The 19019-nt window shown below is 44.1% G+C and overlaps 1 protein-coding gene across 1 annotated transcript in view; it reads left to right on the top strand.

Moving 5' to 3' along the window:
- The window catches only part of LOC145823865 (uncharacterized), a 36936-nt gene extending 18532 nt beyond the window's left edge, over positions 1 to 18404 (top strand). The window contains exon 3 of the mRNA XM_082923405.1: positions 17987 to 18404. Coding sequence (XP_082779531.1) covers positions 17987 to 18404 — 418 coding nt within the window. The remainder of the gene's footprint in view (positions 1 to 17986) is intronic.
- The last annotated feature ends 615 nt before the right edge of the window (positions 18405 to 19019 follow it).

The raw sequence follows: 19019 nt of genomic DNA, 5'->3' as shown, positions 1-19019 counted from the left end.
CGGGGCGGCTCCGCCCCCAATCTTACCTCAGCTATCCAAGGCACCCACGCCTACCAAGAAGAGCTGTTCAAGAAGACTCAAGGAGTGAAATCCATTCCAGACATAGAGAATGGATACACCGATTCGGCCGTAACTCTGCCGGACCGGTTCAAGATGCCACACATCAACCGCTTCGATGGCTCTGGAGACCCAATGGTGCACCTCCACCTGTTTTCTGATGTCTTGAGGCCAATGGGTTTGACCACGGCCTAGAAGCTATCACTATTCGGCCGAACCTTGTCTGGGATAGCCGCAATCTGGTATGCAAAATTGGGAAACTCTGCGAAAACAGAACTGGGAAGAGATGGTTGAGGCCTTCGTTGCTCAATACTCCTACAACACACAGATCGAGGTCACAACTCGTGATCTTGAAGTCACCCGCCAAGAGCCAAAGAAGGGTTTTTTAGAGTTTGTGACGAGATGGAGAGCAAAGGCCTCGATGATGACTACAAGGCCTTCTGACAAAGACCAGATAAGGATGGTTGTGCGCAACCTCCAACCCAGGCTAATGCAAAAGATGATCGTCATACCCCTTCCCACTTTTGTGGACCTACACGAGATTAGGGTGCAGATTGAGGATGCTATGAAGCAGGGCCTTATTGACCAAGAGAATGATAAGCCTAGGAGGGCGTTTACACGCAGTTCGAATGCGACCACCAGTGGTGACGCAGTTGCAAGATCTTCTGAAGTTGGAATGACCACCATCACTCCAAAAACAGCCACTCCCTTTATTGGCACATCCAATCCAAACCCCCAAACTTTGGACTATCTACCCCGAGGCAAGAGGGTTTTCACCCCACTTTATATGCCTTTGTCTAAAGCTCTAGGGGTCCTACTCAGGAAAGGACATCTGAAATCGTTAGAACAACGGCCTCTGCCCGATCCTCGCCCTCTAAAGCATGACCCGGCTAAGTGCTGTGCTTTCCATCAACAAACCGGTCATGACACTGACAGTTGCGTCCGTCTTCGCCACGAGATACAAAATTTGATTGACAACAAGGTCATCGTCGCACCGGGTCCTGCAAAGTCTATCGTCACTTGATCCATAAACTCTTGGGGGATAATGTGACCATGTGATCGGGGGATGAACCACCTGCGGATGGCACTCAGTTCACTCCAGCTGTGGGGATGGCACGTACTATTTTGAGTATTTGCGAATGTTGTTTACTTTACTTTCTGACTTGGGTATTGGGTCAGTCTTGTTGTGTTGTAGAGAGTCAATCTTTTTGTACTAAGTCAGTCGGGTCTATCTTGTTGTATCGAGTCAGTCCTGTTGCGTTGGAGTCGGGTGATTCTGGGGGTGTTATCTCAGACATCACTATCTTGTTTTGTGTTTGTCTTTTTGCTTTCTTTTGAGTCTGTTTCTGTCTTGGAGCCAGTTATGCCAACAGATCTGAATAAAATAGCAATGATTTTCACACTCTTGTGTTTACTTCTGCCTTGCGCCAGTTGTGCCAGAAGTTTGAATGAAACGGCAGTGCCTTTCACCTGCTCTTTTGTGCCTCGAAAATCATTGCATTGACCTAAGTTTTTCAAAACCTTTTGAACACTGTGGTGAAAACAAAGAGGGAGGAATTCCTCAGGTTTTGCAAAATTTGATCAATTGAGAGAAAGAAAGGCATGCTAAGCCCTTAATGAATGAAATCATGTTTGTTAATGTGAGTACTGAGAAGGATCCTGGCTTGATCCAGATTGGTTCTGTATTGTCTTTGACGCGAGCGATTAGTCGCTTTCTTAAAAGATTTCAAAAAAATATTTTGTGTGGTTCTACGAAAACCTGTATGGAATCACTCTTGAGATTCTGCAGCTTAGGATCGCTCTCAGCCTCGAGACTCAGCCCCTTTGTTTCCAAACCTTGAACCTTAATTCAGAATGTTCAAACGGTCAACCACAATGTAAGGCCCATGTGGCCGGATCAGAAGCAGCCCATGAACTAGGGGCGAGAATATCAGATGTGATCAAAGGAAGCTTGCGAAGCTAGATCAAAAGCAGCCCTTGAACTAGGGGCAAAAATGTCAGATGTGCTCGAAGAGTAAAAAATGGGGTCATTGCTCAAGCTAATGAAGATCGGCAAGAATGCCAAATCCCAGGAGGGAGGAAAGAATAAAGTATTGCTAAAGGATAACCGAGTTCCTATCCACAACACTAGGGGCAAATTCAACCCCCCATTGGATGGACTCCTGCATCGTCAGCGAACAACAGCCATTCTCCTGGATTCAGATCACTTTAGGATCTCAAAACCATTTGACATGGACAAAGCTACACTTTTACTCTTGAGAGGCTCGTTGGGCCGAAAACTCGGAAGGGCGACCTAAGCAAAAGTTAGAGCAAGAAAAAGAAGAAAAAGAACACAAAAAAAAAATGCAAAGAATGAAAAAAAAAGAAAAGAAAAAAAATGAAGAAAATGAAAAGAAAAGATGAAAAAGAAAAAAGATTCTGGGGGTGTTATCTCAGACATCACTATCTTGTTTTGTGTTTGTCTTTTTGCTTTCTTTTGAGTCTGTTTCTGCCTTGGAGCCAATTATGCCAACAGATCTGAATAAAATAGCAATGATTTTCACACTCTTGTGTTTACTTCTGCCTTGCGCCAGTTGTGCCAGAAGTTTGAATGAAACGGCAGTGCCTTTCACCTGCTCTTTTGTGCCTCGAAAATCATTGCATTGACCTAAGTTTTTCAAAACCTTTTGAACACTGTGGTGAAAACAAAGAGGGAGGAATTCCTCAGGTTTTGCAAAATTTGATCAATTGAGAGAAAGAAAGGCATGCTAAGCCCTTAATGAATGAAATCATGTTTGTTAATGTGAGTACTGAGAAGGATCCTGGCTTGATCCAGATTGGTTCTGTATTGTCTTTGACGCGAGCGATTAGTCGCTTTCTTAAAAGATTTCAAAAAAATATTTTGTGTGGTTCTACGAAAACCTGTATGGAATCACTCTTGAGATTCTGCAGCTTAGGATCGCTCTCAGCCTCGAGACTCAGCCCCTTTGTTTCCAAACCTTGAACCTTAATTCAGAATGTTCAAACGGTCAACCACAATGTAAGGCCCATGTGGCCGGATCAGAAGCAGCCCATGAACTAGGGGCGAGAATATCAGATGTGATCAAAGGAAGCTTGCGAAGCTAGATCAAAAGCAGCCCTTGAACTAGGGGCAAAAATGTCAGATGTGCTCGAAGAGTAAAAAATGGGGTCATTGCTCAAGCTAATGAAGATCGGCAAGAATGCCAAATCCCAGGAGGGAGGAAAGAATAAAGTATTGCTAAAGGATAACCGAGTTCCTATCCACAACACTAGGGGCAAATTCAACCCCCCATTGGATGGACTCCTGCATCGTCAGCGAACAACAGCCATTCTCCTGGATTCAGATCACTTTAGGATCTCAAAACCATTTGACATGGACAAAGCTACACTTTTACTCTTGAGAGGCTCGTTGGGCCGAAAACTCGGAAGGGCGACCTAAGCAAAAGTTAGAGCAAGAAAAAGAAGAAAAAGAACACAAAAAAAAAATGCAAAGAATGAAAAAAAAAGAAAAGAAAAAAAATGAAGAAAATGAAAAGAAAAGATGAAAAAGAAAAAAGAACAAAGCTCGCAAGGTTGAAAACCCAGAAAGGGCAGTCTTGGCAAAAGTTAGAGCGCAAAAGGAGAGGTTAATACCCGAGTGTACCTTAGCACCCGAACTACATAAGGTTTGATTCCCATGTTTGGGATATGTAGGCAACTTCATTTTGAAGTCCAGCTACAAACACTTCCAAATCGATGGTGTCCATGTATTGGTTCTGGTCATCATTGTCTTCTCTATATCCGAGAGCTCGGTTGTGATCGTTACCTTGAAAACTGGTTACAGTGTGCTGCGGTGCTATTCAAACAAGGGGCAACTTTCTGTTGCCATACAACGCGCTGCGGTGCCATTCAAACAAGGGGCAACTTTCCGTTGCCATACAGCGCGCTGCGGTGCCATTCAAACAAGGGGCAACTTTCCGTTGCCATGCAATGCCGTTCAGACAAGGGGCAATTTTCCATTGTTTTGGATCTGAGGTTGTGCATCTCAAGAGTAAATCCTGCGTTGGTCTAGCAGTGGCCCTTTGCAAAAATAGTTTTTGAGAATTTTTAATGAGGTTGACTAATTCTCTCGAAAATTATTCTATTTTTCTAAAACTGGACCATTTCTTAGACCCAAAAAATGGAAATTTTCAGTGCTCATAACTTGACTTGCATGATTTCAAATCAGAAAATCGAACAAGCATGTTAATCTAACTCTCATTTTGGTCAAAATTGTTTTAGTAGAAAGCCAAAAACAAAAAATGATCAAAATGATGAACTAGGGGCACAGTTGAGTCAGGTGTTCTGTCTTTTCCCCATTGTCAACATATTTGCCAGAAAGGGCACTCTACTTGCCGGAAAAAGCACCGTATTCACCAAAAAATGGCATCACTGAAGCTGACCGCAAAAGGGCAGAAAGCTCTTACATCCTCCAAGCAACGAGGTATCAAGCCAAGTGCGAAGCACAAATTGGAATGGGGCAAGATATTCCACTCCCTCATCTGGACAGATCTGGTCATGTCCAAACTTCCCAGCAGAACATCGTCAACCGATGTCAGCTGCAGATTTGCTACACACCCAGTTGTAGCGCAACCCCTCTGCGGGAAAGTTCACTGTTGTGAGCAGAAGAAGAGAATCTAGCAGAATGCTAGAGGCAAGAGCCCGCAACTTCCTGTTTATCCATCAACCACCCTGGGGAGGGATAAAAAATGAGAGATTAAAGAATAGAGAGATGTGCGCTGAGAGGAAAAGCGAGGAAAGGGTTTTGAGAGAAAAACCGAGCTTGAGGGCCGAGTGATGTGAGAATCACAAATAAGAAAGGGTGGGGAACAATACCCAGAGGAACTGGCTCCTCGTGCACTGAAAGGTCTCTTGCCATTGGAACACGTCTGTGTGTCGTGTCAGTCGTTTTGTTTGTCTCGATTCTTGTTTTGAGTCGTTTCGGGTGTCTATAGATGTGTTTACGTTGTCTTACCTTATCTTTCTCTTTGTTGTTGAGTCGTGGTGTGTTGTGTTCAGTCGTAGGCTTAATACCCAGTTGAGAACTTATTCTCACTGTCAAATTCAAAAAATCATTTTGTGCTCAGAGTGCCGTGCCGTCCTCCACATTTGTGCAAAACAAGATTTTGTTCTTTCAAAAACGCAGGGTTCAACCCGGGTCATGTGGGAACAATAAAACCAGGACCCATCTGAAGCTATGAAAGTTTCGGGCTGCAAAGCAAAAGAAAAGAGGGAAAATTTGGAGCGTCTGAGCTTGTTTCAACTTCTACAAGTTCTGTCACTATATCCCATATGTTCGGAATGAGCTGTGTACCGAATAAACCGAGTACTGTGTTATGAGCTGTGTTCAGAGTGAGCAGTGTGCTGTTACGAGCCGTGTGTTAAAAATGACCAGAATACTGTGTTATGAGCTGTATGTTCAAAAGAAACAGAGTATAGTGTTACGGGCTGTGTGTTCAGAATGAGCAGTGTGCTGTATGAGCTGTGTGTTCAGAGTGAACAGAATACTGTGTTGATTGTTTCAAAGCCAGAATGGCAATCAGATGTGCTCTTCCTGAGTATCATTCCCTGCCGGAGGCATCTTGGCTGTGTTTGCAATGAGTTCCTAGGGAAAGTTATTAATATGATCAGGACGAAAAACAGCATTTGTGGTTTCTACATGCAGATGTTGCTCCTTGTCAGCATTTTAGGACCTTTGTACTGCGAGTTGAAGGTAAGTGTTCGAAGAACACAATGGAGGGGAGATCCCCGTCAGAGTAAAGCGGTTTACCGCCACTCACTCCACGAGGTGCTTTCTAAAGTGCCGCTTTGTTTGTTTATTGCATTCCCTAAACATCATGCTCTACATTGCTTGTAACATGCATCATATCATCGCACTTATTGCATTTATTTGCATCTTGTGTTATTTGGTATCGTTTATCCTTTTACGTTGAGCAGCATTTAGAATCATTGCCCTCCGGGGCTTTCTCAAGTTGGGTTGTGTGTGCACCTGGGCGGTTGTTTTCGGTCCTCTTCTCACGTTTTCAGCGTGGTTAGAGTGTTCCTTTCCTTACACGATTTCAGTGTGTTTGGAATTCATCTTAGCTTGCATTGTTATGCACGTTCCTTTCTGAAACACCAAGATACGTCCCTATGTTTTTCCTTCTTTTCGAAACGCCGGGATACGTCCCTATGTTTTTTTTTTCTTTCCGAAACACCGGGATACGTCCCTATGTTTTTCCTTCTTTTCGAAACACTAGGATACGTCCCCATGTTTTTCCTTCTTTTCGAAACACCGGGATACATCCCTAAGTTTTTCCTTCTTTTCGAAACACCGGGATACGTCCCTATGTTTTTTTCTTCTTTTTGAAATACTGGAATACGTCCCCATGTTTCTCTCTTTTCGGTTAAGAGCATTTGGAATACGTTCCAATGCTTGAGCCATTCCGAAACACCGGGATACGTCCCTATGCTTTTTTCTTCTTTCTGAAACACCAGGATACGTCCCTATGTTTCTCCTTCTTTTTGAAACACCAGGATACGTCCCTATGTTTCTCCCTTTTCAGTTAAGAGCATCTGGAATACGTTCCAATGCTTGAGCCATTCCGAAACACCGGGATACGTCCCTATGTTTTTTTTTCTTCTTTCCGAAACACCGAGATACGTCCCTATGTTTTTCCTTCTTTTCGAAACACCAAGATACGTCCCTATGGTTCTCCTTCTTTTTGAAACACTAGGATACGTCCCTATGTTTCTCCCTCTTCGGTTAAGAGCATTTGGAATACGTTCCAATGCTTGAGCCATTCCAAAACACTGGGATATGTCCCCATGCTTCTCTTCTTTTCCAAAACACTGGGATATCTCCCTATGTTTCTTCTTTTTTTGAAACACTGGGATATGTCCCTATATTTCTCCTTTATTCCAAAACACTGGGATATGTCCCTATGTTTCTCCTCTTTTCCGAAACACTGGGATATGTCCTTATGGTTCTCATTTTTCCGAAACACTGGAATATGTCCCTATGTTTCTCCTCTTTTCCGAAGCACTGGGATATGTCCCTATGTTTCTCCTTTTTCCGAAACACTGGGATATGTCCCTATGTTCCTCCTTCTTCCCAAAACACTGGGATATGTCCCTATGTTTCTCCCCTCCCACCTGCATTGTCATGCACACTTTATATGCGTTGTTATGCTTTCCCTTTGCATTGTTATGCATCACACTTAGGTTGCATTGTCATACATTCCTCAACTTGCGTCATTACGCACTTTTCACTTGCATTGCTATGCATATTCCTAACAATATTGTACCTGTTGAGTTTCTCGCTTTTGCAAGCACGATATTGTATGTACGATTCATTTGAAGATGGAGCGACCAGACGAACCCGACAGGTATTGTATGTACTCCGCGTGAGACGTAGCGAGAATTGTATAATCCTCTTACATTCTTACTGCATGAAATGTAGTTTGATTTGCATTCTTGCTTAAAATTGTTGCATTTATTGTGTATATTTGCTTCATTACAGCTGTCTTTGCATAATCATAAGTTATGTTCGGTTTCTTGCATTATCACTTGCATTTTGCCCCTGCCTGCGGGCACATTTCTTTGTTATCTTGCATGTTTGTCTAAGTCTACGGCCTTGTCAAAAATGGGTCATCTCTAGGCTTTGACATTCACCCCCGTCACTTATGACTTTCGAGTTCTGTCAAAGAGGGGCAACTGTAGACACCCCATTTTTAACTAACCTTAAGACTTAGACGTCATCGATTGAGCGCTCGGTGATTGCGCATGTTGTGCTCGTTCTGAGGTTTCGGAGTTTCGACTGAGAGCCTTACCCCCGGACCTCGGGACCCTTTTGTGCTTTGCCTCGGTTTACGAACCAGGTCTTGTTTTCTCTTCCTGAAGGGAGGGAGAGGTCTCATAGACCATCTCTCAGTGGTCGTAGGCTACTTTTCGTGGTCGTAGGCCACTTTTCCCGTTTGGAGACTAGTTTCTAGTTTTCGGAGCCGTCGGCCGTGCGCCTCGGTTTAGGACCGCTTAACTTTCTCTGTTTGGTACGATTTTTGGCACACACCTTGTTTCCTCTGTCTAGAGGGACACTGTGGCCCGGAAGACCACCTTTGTGGTCGCACGCCACTTTCGATGCTTAACAGCCTGTTTTCAGGGCACCCGGCTGCGCGTTTTGACCCCTGAACCCTCGTTTTGCATCCGTCTTGGTTCATTTTTGGCATGGACCTTGTTTTCATTGTTTGGAAGGTGGTACAAGGGTGGGAGACCACCTTTTCTCCTTAGAGACCACTTTTCTACCGCCGGCCAATTTTCTTGACAGGTAACTGGTCTCCCTCATTTTGGGGCCACAATTGCCGGTCTCCCACCACACCACTAGTTTGCATTCAATGTGGAGACCACCAACTGAGATGGCCGACCACTTTTTGCTGACTTGAACCTTTTGAACTGGTCGGCCAACCACCTGAACTGGTCGGCCTGCCTCCCTCAGTCTTGTCTCTGTGAGTGTGTGCCAGGTATGCCAGCTGGAATGCACAGACTGCATCCTCCATACATGTGTATGGAGGATCTTGAGCCTTGGTTTGTGGCTTCTTTGAGAAGCTTTGGCCTTGTATCTCTATAAGAGAGGCCCTCCTCTTCCTTGGCTGAGGTTCAGATTTTGTTTGAAGGCATACCATACATCTCTCCTTATATCACTACACTTTGGCTCAAAAGTTGCTTGGTTATTGGCCTATTGCACACCACCTCCTAGCCTAACACCTTCACCATTGCTTTGAGGTCCTTGGAGGCCATTTTCAAAGGTTGAAGGTCTGAGTTTTTGGCCTCAAAGTTGCTGTCTTGCTGAGCTTCAAGGGTAACACACTTTTTTCCTCTTTTAAGTATTATTTTGCTCCATCTTTTAGCCATACTTGCAAGCATATTTGAGCTTTGGTGTAAACTGAAAAAGTCTTGTTTTGAGGTCCTTTTTATTTTTGTTTAAGGTCACTTTGTTGTTGGGGGTCATCTCTCCCCTTGCATGATTCATTTTACCTTATTTTGAACCATGCCTTAGAGCATTTGTATTTGCCTTTGTTTGGCCTTTTAACCACTGAAATCTAGTAGATTTTCAGTGGCTAGAATGCTATTTTGAGTGCCAAAATCAGAGAGGGGTGACCCTCTCTCTCCTTGTTTTGTTTTCTAGCATTTTTGGCCTTGCAAAGGAACCCTTATTTGCATGCTTCCAAGCCATATTTCAGGCCATTTTTGATGAGTTTTAGGACCTGCATAGGCTCTGTCCAGAGCTTGTTTTTCCATATTGGATGTCCATCTTGCATGTGTAGAATAACCCTCTTCATAGCATATCAAATGAGCATCTCATTCTTGCATGCATTAACCATGGTTCAGTGGGTTTTTGGGCTTTATTTAGCTTGTCATACCTCTGACTTTTTCTGGTTTAGTGGCCTCTTGATTGCCTCACATACTTGTAGTGCAAATCCTCTTTACTAGCTTACATTGCATGCTATTTTGGCCTTTGATTCTAGCACTTTTTGGCCATGCCTTAAACTGATTTTGTGCATGTTTTGAACTTCCTTAGCTCTGTTTTTGGTCCTCATGGTCGAATGATGTTTGCTATGCATGGTTGTAGTTCAATACCCTTGCTTGGCTTTGAGTTTTGAAGCCTATTGCATGCGTATTTTGAGATGTTTCCATGTTTTGGCATCATTGTGAATCATATTTTAGAGCTTATATGTATGCCATATTCCCATGTTTTCCACTCTTTAAATGTGTTTGAGAGTTATGCATGAATACCTCATTTTTGGACCATTGCATGAGCTTCATTTCCATACTTTTGTGAGGCATCATTTTAGTCCATATTTGCTACTATTTTGGCCTACATAGGGACAGTTTGGGGTTGGTTTGGCCATTTGAGTATTGCTTTGCATGCCTATAGTGTAATCCACTTCACTAGTTTCGGTATTTGGGCCATCTAACATGCATTGTGTGAGGTGTTTGCATGATTCGGGACCATCTTGCATGTCATTTCAGAGCTAGAAAATATGTGATTATATGCCATATTTCATGCTTACCATGCTTTGGTGGAGTTGCACTTTGTGCCTTAGGTTTGGTCCCTTGCATTTGTGCATGTTTGCATGTGTGTTGTTGCTTCATTTTCGTCATGTATGGCCACTGATTTGAGTGTGGCTGAGGCCCATTCATTTTAGTTTAAGTCCATCTTGCATTGTGTATGCCATATCCATGTTATCGCATGTTTGATCATTGCATTGCGTATGCCTCGCTCATAACATTGCGTATGTTAGAGCATTGTGTATGCATGCCATATAATCCATGTGCATTGAGTATGCCATTGATTAGTTCATAGCATTATGTATGCCATTTGCATGTTTGCATGTCATTCCGTGCATCTTCGCATCACTTAGTTGCATTGCATTTAGATCGCATGCTAGAGTTGCATTTGTCCATACATTGTTTGTTGCATGGTGTTTGGAGTAGGGATTAGTCCAAACACGAGAAATGAGGGACGTTTCGTACTCCAAGTGACGAAACGTGCCTTGATTCTCGATCGCCGACACTCCGAATTACCCATGATGGAGTTTAGGTCTTGTTGTGTTTATATGTGCATTCATTTTACATCGAGTCATGCAATCTGACTCCTCGGCCATCATGCATCGAGATGCGTGATTGGTGGCACGAGGATAGAGGACTACACTCCCTGGAGCTTGTGCAATGATGGGGAGAGTGGTCATGCACATATGTTGAAAATACTTTGCCATGCCCCTTCCTCGCTCTTTGTTGCAGCAAACCGAAAACCAGCAGCAAAAAACTGGTCAGCAGCCTTCTGGAGCTTTGTACAGTGTTCTGGGACCAGTTGCAAACAGAGGCAAATAGGGACATCGCGATGGATTTCCTGACAAGGCGACTTGAGCATGCATGCATCCCTATCATTCGAAACAGAACTAAGGCGGTCTATTTTGTTTAATTTGCATGCTAGTTTCCTTACTTAGTTAATTCGTTAATTAATTAATGTTGTGTAATAATTAGTTTAATTAGCTTAGATTAGCTAGTTTATTCTGTACTATTCATTCGGACCCTCCGAGAAGGGTAATGTTGTAATAAGTGTGCCTGTGTGTGTGATGCATGCCTTCCAACCCCACGTCTTTCTCCCTTTTATTTACCAGCTTATGATGGTTAGTTTAGGGCACGTTTCAATTAGCATACTTATGCTCGCATGTTTGCATCCATTTATCTGTCTTGCATGCATCGAGCTCAGCGCATCATACTAACTGCATTGTATTTCAATTTCGAGTTGAATACGTGTATCAGTTGTTGCATTTCATATGCCATTTTAGAATAGCCGAGCCTATCTTAGTTACATTTTTGCATGTGTTACATTAGGCATTTCAGCATAGTTAGGATTCATGCATGATTTCTAATTAGCTTCTTTCTTTGGCTTGGAGTTGTAGACACCCCATTTTTGACCGACCTTAAGACTCAGACGTTACCGATCGAGCGCTTGGTGATGTTGCATAATGTGCTCGTTCAGAAGTTTCAAAGTCGCGGCCGTGAGCCCTGCCTCCGGACTTCCGAACCCTCTTCTGTGCCTTGCCTCGGTTTGGGAACCAGACTCGGTTTTCTCTGTTTCTTTTTCTGAGGGGAGGGAGAGGTCCCATAGACCATCTCTCAGTGGCCGTGGGTTACATTTTGTGGCCATAGGCCATTTTGCCCATTTCGGAGTCCGGTTTCCGATTTTTCGGGACCGTTGGCCGTGTGCCGCGGTTCGGGACCGCCTAACCATCTCCGTTTGTTCTGATTTTTGGCATACTTCCTTTCTACTCCCTTTTGAGGGACACTGGGGTATGAGAAACCCACTTCGTGGCCGAATGCCACTTTTGGTGCTTAGCAGCCCATTTTCGGGACCCCGAACTGCGTGTTTTGGCCCCCGAGCATTCGTTTTGCATCGGTTTTTGTTCATTTTTGGCAGGTACCTCTGTTTTATCACCAGGAAGGTCACTGGAGGGTGGGAGGCCAGCAATTATCTTGGCAACCAGTTATATTCCATTTTCGCCCTCCGGCACCCGTTTTTCTCACTTCCGAGCCAATGTTGAACACCTTGGGGCCACTTTCTTCAACCCCAAACCACATATTTGTGTTGTACACACATGGGAGGACCCTAAAAGTTTATGGCAGGCCAGAAATTCCATTTGACCCTTTTGAACCCCTCTTAAAAATGGCTTGTTCTCTCTCCTGTTTTAGAGTTTTCAAATTCGAACCACAGGGTTGTGAAGAGGAGACTTGGGAGGCCACCTTTTTGTGGTGGCCGGCCACTAAAGCAGGTTGACCTTTTTGACCCCTAGCCGGCCGACTAGGGGAGGTGGCCGGCCGGCCACCTGCAAGTCCAAAAGGTGGCCGGCCATGATCCTTGTGCTTGGTACTTTACAGCTGTATAGCTGTTTCCCCCAGAAAATATCTTGATCCGGGGGATATTTTGTGGGGGAAAGCTTTGGTCCTTTTCCCCCACCCTTTCCTTCCATGCTCCCCCTCCTTTTGGTCCTTATAACCAGCTGCAAACATTGGTCTTGGGGGTTAGAAAAAATTGTTTCAAGCATAGGCATCCATATCTCCATCCATCTCTCTCATTTTCCTTAAAAAAACTCCTAAGTTCTACCTCATTTCTTCATCACCACCAAGCACCACCACCACCACTCCATTTCCAGCAACAAGGAGGGCTTCTCAGAGGCTAAAGGTGCTGCAACTTGGTCCAAGAAGCAACCAAAGATTGGTCTACAAGGGTGAGTTGCCATTTCCCCCTTTTTGGTCCATTTCTTGCACCATTTATAAGCCATACATGCTTGCGGTTTTGAGCTCCGGCCCTAACTGAAAGTGGCCTTCTTTTGAGCCTTTTTTCACTTTTTCTTAAGGGCTCAACCCTATTTGAGCCCCCCATCTTGCACTTGCTTCAATATCTTCCTTAAATGCTATTTTCTTGCATGCTTTGGCAGCCCATTATGCTTCCATTTTTGGGCGTTTTACAGAACTAAAAATAGGCTTATTTTGAGCCTCTCTTCAACATTGAAGAAGGGCTCAACACTGTTTGGGACCTCCATGCTATACTTGCCTTTATATCCCTCTTTGGTCCCCTTTTTTTGCATGTTTTGGTAGCCTATTATGCTTCGATTTTTGGCCTTTTTACAGTACTAAAAATAGTCTTATTTGGGCCCATTCTTCATATTTCATTAAGGGTCTTTGGCCGTTTGTGGAATATTTTGTAGACTTTGTGTTATAGCCACTTTTGAGCCTCATTTTGCATTGCATTTCTAGCATGTTTGTATACTGTTTTGGGGTTTTTACAGTTCTGTAAATATGCATATTTTTGGTCCCTCTTCAATGTTGTAGAAGGGAATTTTTCAGTTTGGGCTTTTCATATATCACTTGCCTCTTTGGCCACCTTTTGGCCCTTTTTCTTGCATAAGAGCTTAGCCATATCTATGTTTGTTTTTAGGGTTTTTACAGTTCTGTAAAGTGGCTTATTTTTTTCCCCTCTTCAATGTTGTTGAAGGGCCCTAACCTATTTGGAGTTAGCAGCTGTGAGTTGCTTCATAATCTCATGTTTAGGGCCATTTTTGCATGCCATTGTTGCCCTATCGTTGCTTGCTGTTTGGCCATGACTTGTACTGTAAAAATGCTTATTTTGAGGCAGCCTTGCTTCTGTCTTTTCATCTCGTGTACCAATTATGCATTCTTTGTATAGCTGTAAGCCATTTCACGTACTTAATCTTGCATTTCGGGAGAAATTCCATGCATCAGGTGTGTTTTTGCCTCATTTCGGGGCTGTTTTCCCAACATTTCAGTGCTGAAATTCCATTAGCATGTTTGCATATCATTTTCCATGCTATTGCATTGCGTATGCCATTGTCTCGGTTTGCGTGCCCGTGTGCACGCATTTCGAGGCACTTCATTTTCATCCATCGGCCTCTTATGTGAGTGTAGCTGAGGCTCTCTCATGTTAGTATAAGTCCATGTTGTATTTTATATGCCATTTTAGCCCTATTGCATTGCGTATGCCATTGCCTCGATTTGCGTGCCCGGGTGCACGCATTTCGAGACACTTCATTTTCATCCATCGGCCTCTTATGTGAGTGTGGCTAAGGCTCTCTCATGTTAGTATAAGTCCATGTTGCATTCTATATGTCATTTTCATGCCATTGCATTGCATATGCCATTGCCTCGATTTGCGTGCCCGTGTGCACGCATTTCGAGGCACTTCATTTTCATCTATCGGCCTCTTATGTGAGTGTGGCTGAGGCTCTCTCATGTTAGTATAAGTCCATGTTGCATTCTATATACCATTTCTATGCCATTGCATTGCATATGCCATTGCCTCGATTTGCGTGCCCGTGTGCACGCATTTCGAGGCACTTCATTTTCATCCATCGGCCTCTTATGTGAGTGTGGCTGAGGCTCTCTCATGTTAGTATAAGTCCATGTTGCATTCTATATGCCATTTCCATGCCATTGCATTGCATATGCCATTGCCTCGATTTGCGTGCCCGTGTGCACGCGTTTCGAGGCACTTCATTTTCATCCATCGGCCTCTTATGTGAGTGTGGCTGAGGCTCTCTCATGTTGGTGTAAGCCCATTATTGCATTGCGTATGCCATTTCATCCATAGCATTGTGTATGCTCGGTTGTGTGTTACCCCGTATAGCGTGTATGTCATTCCATAGCATTGTGTATGTTAGGATTGTATCTTAGTTGCATTTCATGCATGTCATGCATATTGCATCGTGTTCGGGATAGGAGTTAGCCCGGACACGGGAAACGAGGTGCATTTCGTACTCCGAGTGACGGCATGTATCTCAATTCCCCAGTCACCGACACTCCGGATTACCCATGATGGAGTTAGGTCTTGTTGTGTTTTCATGTGCATTCATTCCATATTGAATTGTGCAAATCGACTCCTCGGCCATCATGCATCGAGATGCATGATTGGTGGCACGAGGATCGAGGCATGCATACATTTGTAGAAATACATTGCTATGCCCCTTTCCTGCTCTCTGTTGCAGCAAATCAAGAATCAGCGGTCTTCCGAAGCTTGGCACGCATTTCAAGAACAGGTGCAAACAGAGGCTAATTGGGGCATCGTCATGGATTTCCGCGCAAAGGCAACTCGGGCATGCATCATTCATCAGAAGCAAGGCAGTCCCTGGCTTGCACGCCAGTTTTACAGCTTTCTTAGTTAATTTGTTAATTAATTAGAAATTTGTACATTATTTGGACTGTAATATTTGGACTGTACTATTCTTTCATTTAGGACTGTATTATTTATTCGGACCCTCTGCGCGAGGGCAATGCTGTAATAAGTGTGCGTGTGTGTGTTGTATGTCTTCCAACCCCACGTCTTTCTCCCATTTATTTATCCGCTTATGATGGCTAGATTAGGGCATGTTTTAATTAGCATACAGTATGATAGCATGTTTGCATTCATTCATCTGTCTTGCATGCACCGGGCTCGGCGCATCATACTAACTGCATTTGTATTTTAATTCCAAATTGAATACATGTTAGCTGTAGCATCCCATATGCCATGTTTAGAATAGCCGAGCCTGCTATAGTTTGCATTTTTGCATGTGTTGCATTAGGCATTTCTGTATACTTAGGATCATACATGATTTCTAATGTAGTCTCTATTTTTTGGCTTGGAGCACTCGGTGAGTTTTTATGCTTTAGCATCCTTGCATGCGTGTGAGTGACTGCCATGATAGCATGCTTGCCATGAGGCTAAATGCTTATGTGATATAACTGCCTGATTGCCAGTGGGTGAAGGTTAGGTTGTTTGGATTGGAACAAATCATTGACTGTGAGTTTTTAAGCCCACTAGATAGTGGCAAAACCATCTTTTCTAAGCCCACCCGAGGGTGGCAAAATCTGCATTTTAAGCCTACTTGCGAGTAGCAAACCATCTTCCAAAAAAAAAACAAACATGAAATGTTTTGTTCCAACTCAGGAGACCCGGTCTATACTTGTTTGCTGCGCGCATCACATAGTAACCTAGGCTAATAACCGGAATAAGAACACACAATGTTTTCAAAAATAAATATCATGGTTAGTAGAGGCCGATCTTTGATCGGGCGAGCGGGGGTGCTCACGAAGTGACCTTCCCCAATCGTACCCAAGTTCCCGAGCCGAGGCAACTTTGGTGATGACGGACACGTGGCCTTTGGCACCGAGTCAGGGTTTCCTAAATTTCCCATTTAAAAAACATTTAGGTGGCGACTCTGTATCTGGCAAAGCAGTCCATGTTTGGCACTTCTTTTCAAAAATCTGTTTCTCAAAACGATTTGCCGGATTTGGACTCTTTGGTTCAGATTTAGAACCGTGACAAATTTGAGAGTCCTGAGCTGTAGTGACCCCAAATGAACAGAACGGGAGCTCGTTCCTCCCGGGGCGTTCGGGGACGTCTACAGGAGTACTCGGTAAGTATTTATGCTTTAGCATCCTTGCATGCGTGTGAGTGACTGCCATGATAGCATGCTTACCATGAGGCTATTTGCTTATGTGATATAACTGCCTGAATGCCTGTGGGTGAAGGTTGGGCTATTTGAATTGGAACAATTCACCAATTGAGAGTTTTAAGCCCACTTGAGAGTGGAAAAATCATATTTTCTTAAGCCCACTTGAGGGTGGCAAATCCACGTCTTAGCCTACTTGCGAGTAGCACCACCAAGCCATCTTTCAAATAAGCAAACATGAAATGTTTTATTTCAACTCAAACGATCCAGTCTATACTTGTATGTTGTGTGCATCACATAGTAATTCTAGGCTAATAACCGGAATAAAAGCACATAATGTTTTCAAAACTCGATATCATGGTTAGTAGAGGCCGATCTTTGATCGGGCGAGGGGGGTGCTCACAAAGTGACCTTCCCTAATCGTACCCAAGTTCCCAAGCCGAGGCAACTTTGGTGATGACGGACACGTGGTCTTAGGCACGAGTCAGGGTTTCCTAAATTCCCCCAAAATAAAATATTTAGGTGGGGACTCTGTATCTGGCAAAGCAGTCCATGTTTGACACTTCTTTCTAAAAATCAGTTTTTCAAAATGGTTTGTCGGATTTGGACTCTTTGATGATTCATCGGTCTTGCATTGCACTCCGCGAGATTAGATACAGGACCGTGACATTGAGTCCAAACTGTAGTAAGCCCCAATGAACAAAACGGGATTCCCTTCCGGGACGTTCAGGGACGTCTACACAAGGCCTTAATCGAAATACAATCTCCCCGAACAGTAAGGAAGTCCAATAGCTCACTGACAGAGTTGCTGCCCTCAATCGTTTCATTTTGTGAGCAATCGACAAATGCTTTCCATTCTTCAAAGTTCTTCGACAGGCTTTTGAATGGAACACCGAATCCGAGGAGGCCTTCCAACAACTGAAACGGTGCATGGCCAACCTCTCTCTCCTCTCTCAAGTAATGCCAGGAGAGACCATCTTCCTCTACTTAACTATCTCCAACACTGCAGTCAGTGCTGCCCTCATCAGAGAAGAAGACTCAGTCCAACGCCCAGTTTACTCTATTAGTCGCGCACTTTGGAGGGCAGAACAGAACTACCCCTTGTTAGAAAAGATGGCCCTAGCTCTGGTCACCACCTCCAAACGCCTCCAACCCTATTTCCAAACCCACTCCATAGTGGTCCTCACAGACCAGCCTTTGAAAAAGGTTATGCAACAACCAGAGTCATTAGGCAGGCTCATGCAATGGCCCATTGAACTAAACATCTCCTACCAACCCCGAACAGCCATTAAGGCTGTTGTAGATTTTATCTTAGAGTTCACTAACCTCACTCCTAATATACCCGCAACATCAACAAACGCCATTCTTGATACAGAAGACCCCCATTTCTAGGCTCTTAGTGTTGATGGTTCATCCTGCAGAGAAGGCAGTAGAGCTGGCTTGATCCTTACCACCCTCGATGGTGAATCCTTCAAGTGTGCTCTTCGATTTCTATTCCTCGCAAGTAATAATGAGGTTGAATATGAGGCCCTGGTAGCAGGCCTTCGGTTGGCTAGGGACATTGGGGTCGAGCATCTCTATGTGTCTAGTGATTCTCGGTTGGTCGTCGGACAGATAGCAGGAGAATTTGATACAAAGAAGGAAACAATACGGTTATACAGGGACATCGTTATTCCTCTCATTCGTCTCTTTAATAGTTTTCATATCAAGCATGTCCCCAAATCAGAGAATTCCCAAGCAGATGAAATGGCTCAATTAGCCTCAGCAGACCAATCTGACTTCAGCTACGGTGTCCGCATTGAATACCTAACCTACCCAGCAGTTTCACCAACTCAGTAGAAGGTTCACCTGCTCCAAGACGAGCCTATCCCATGGGCCCAAGAAATCATTCCATTCTTAGAACAGGGTGTCCTACCAGAGAATAAATAGGAGGCCGAGAAGATCAGAGCTTGGTTGACTAACTATGTCATTATCAATGGTATCTTATACAAACGGGGATTCTCACACCCGTTTCTCAGATGTCTAAATGTGGACCAAGTTACCTATGTAATAAGAGAAGTCCATGAAGGGGTTTGCGGTAACCATTGTTGGGGATGGTCCTTAGCTCATAAAATCCTTCGCACAGGCTACTTCTGGCCAACGCTCCACCAGGATGCCACTGACTTTGTACTCAAGTGTGGCAAATGCCAACGCTTCACCAACATCCCCCACAGCCCTCCAGCAGAACTGATCACGCTCAGCAGCCCCTATCCTTTCACCAAATGGGGCATCGATCTTGTCGGTCCATTGCCGACCGGCAGAGGTCAAGTCAAGCTCGCTGTGGTCGTTATCGATCATTTCACCAAGTGGGTGGAAACGGAGCCTTTTGCCAAGATTACCGAGCAGAATACCACCAAGTTCATTTGGCAATCCATTGTGTGTCGTTTTGGAATCCCTCAAGCCATCGTCTCCGAC

The sequence above is a fragment of the Camellia sinensis genome, chromosome 4, assembly GCF_055761805.1.
Source record: "Camellia sinensis isolate YWXY chromosome 4, ASM5576180v1, whole genome shotgun sequence".
NCBI lineage: Eukaryota > Viridiplantae > Streptophyta > Magnoliopsida > Ericales > Theaceae > Camellia > Camellia sinensis.
Note: the sequence above shows the minus strand (reverse complement) of the source record. Positions and strands in the feature narration are given on the sequence as shown.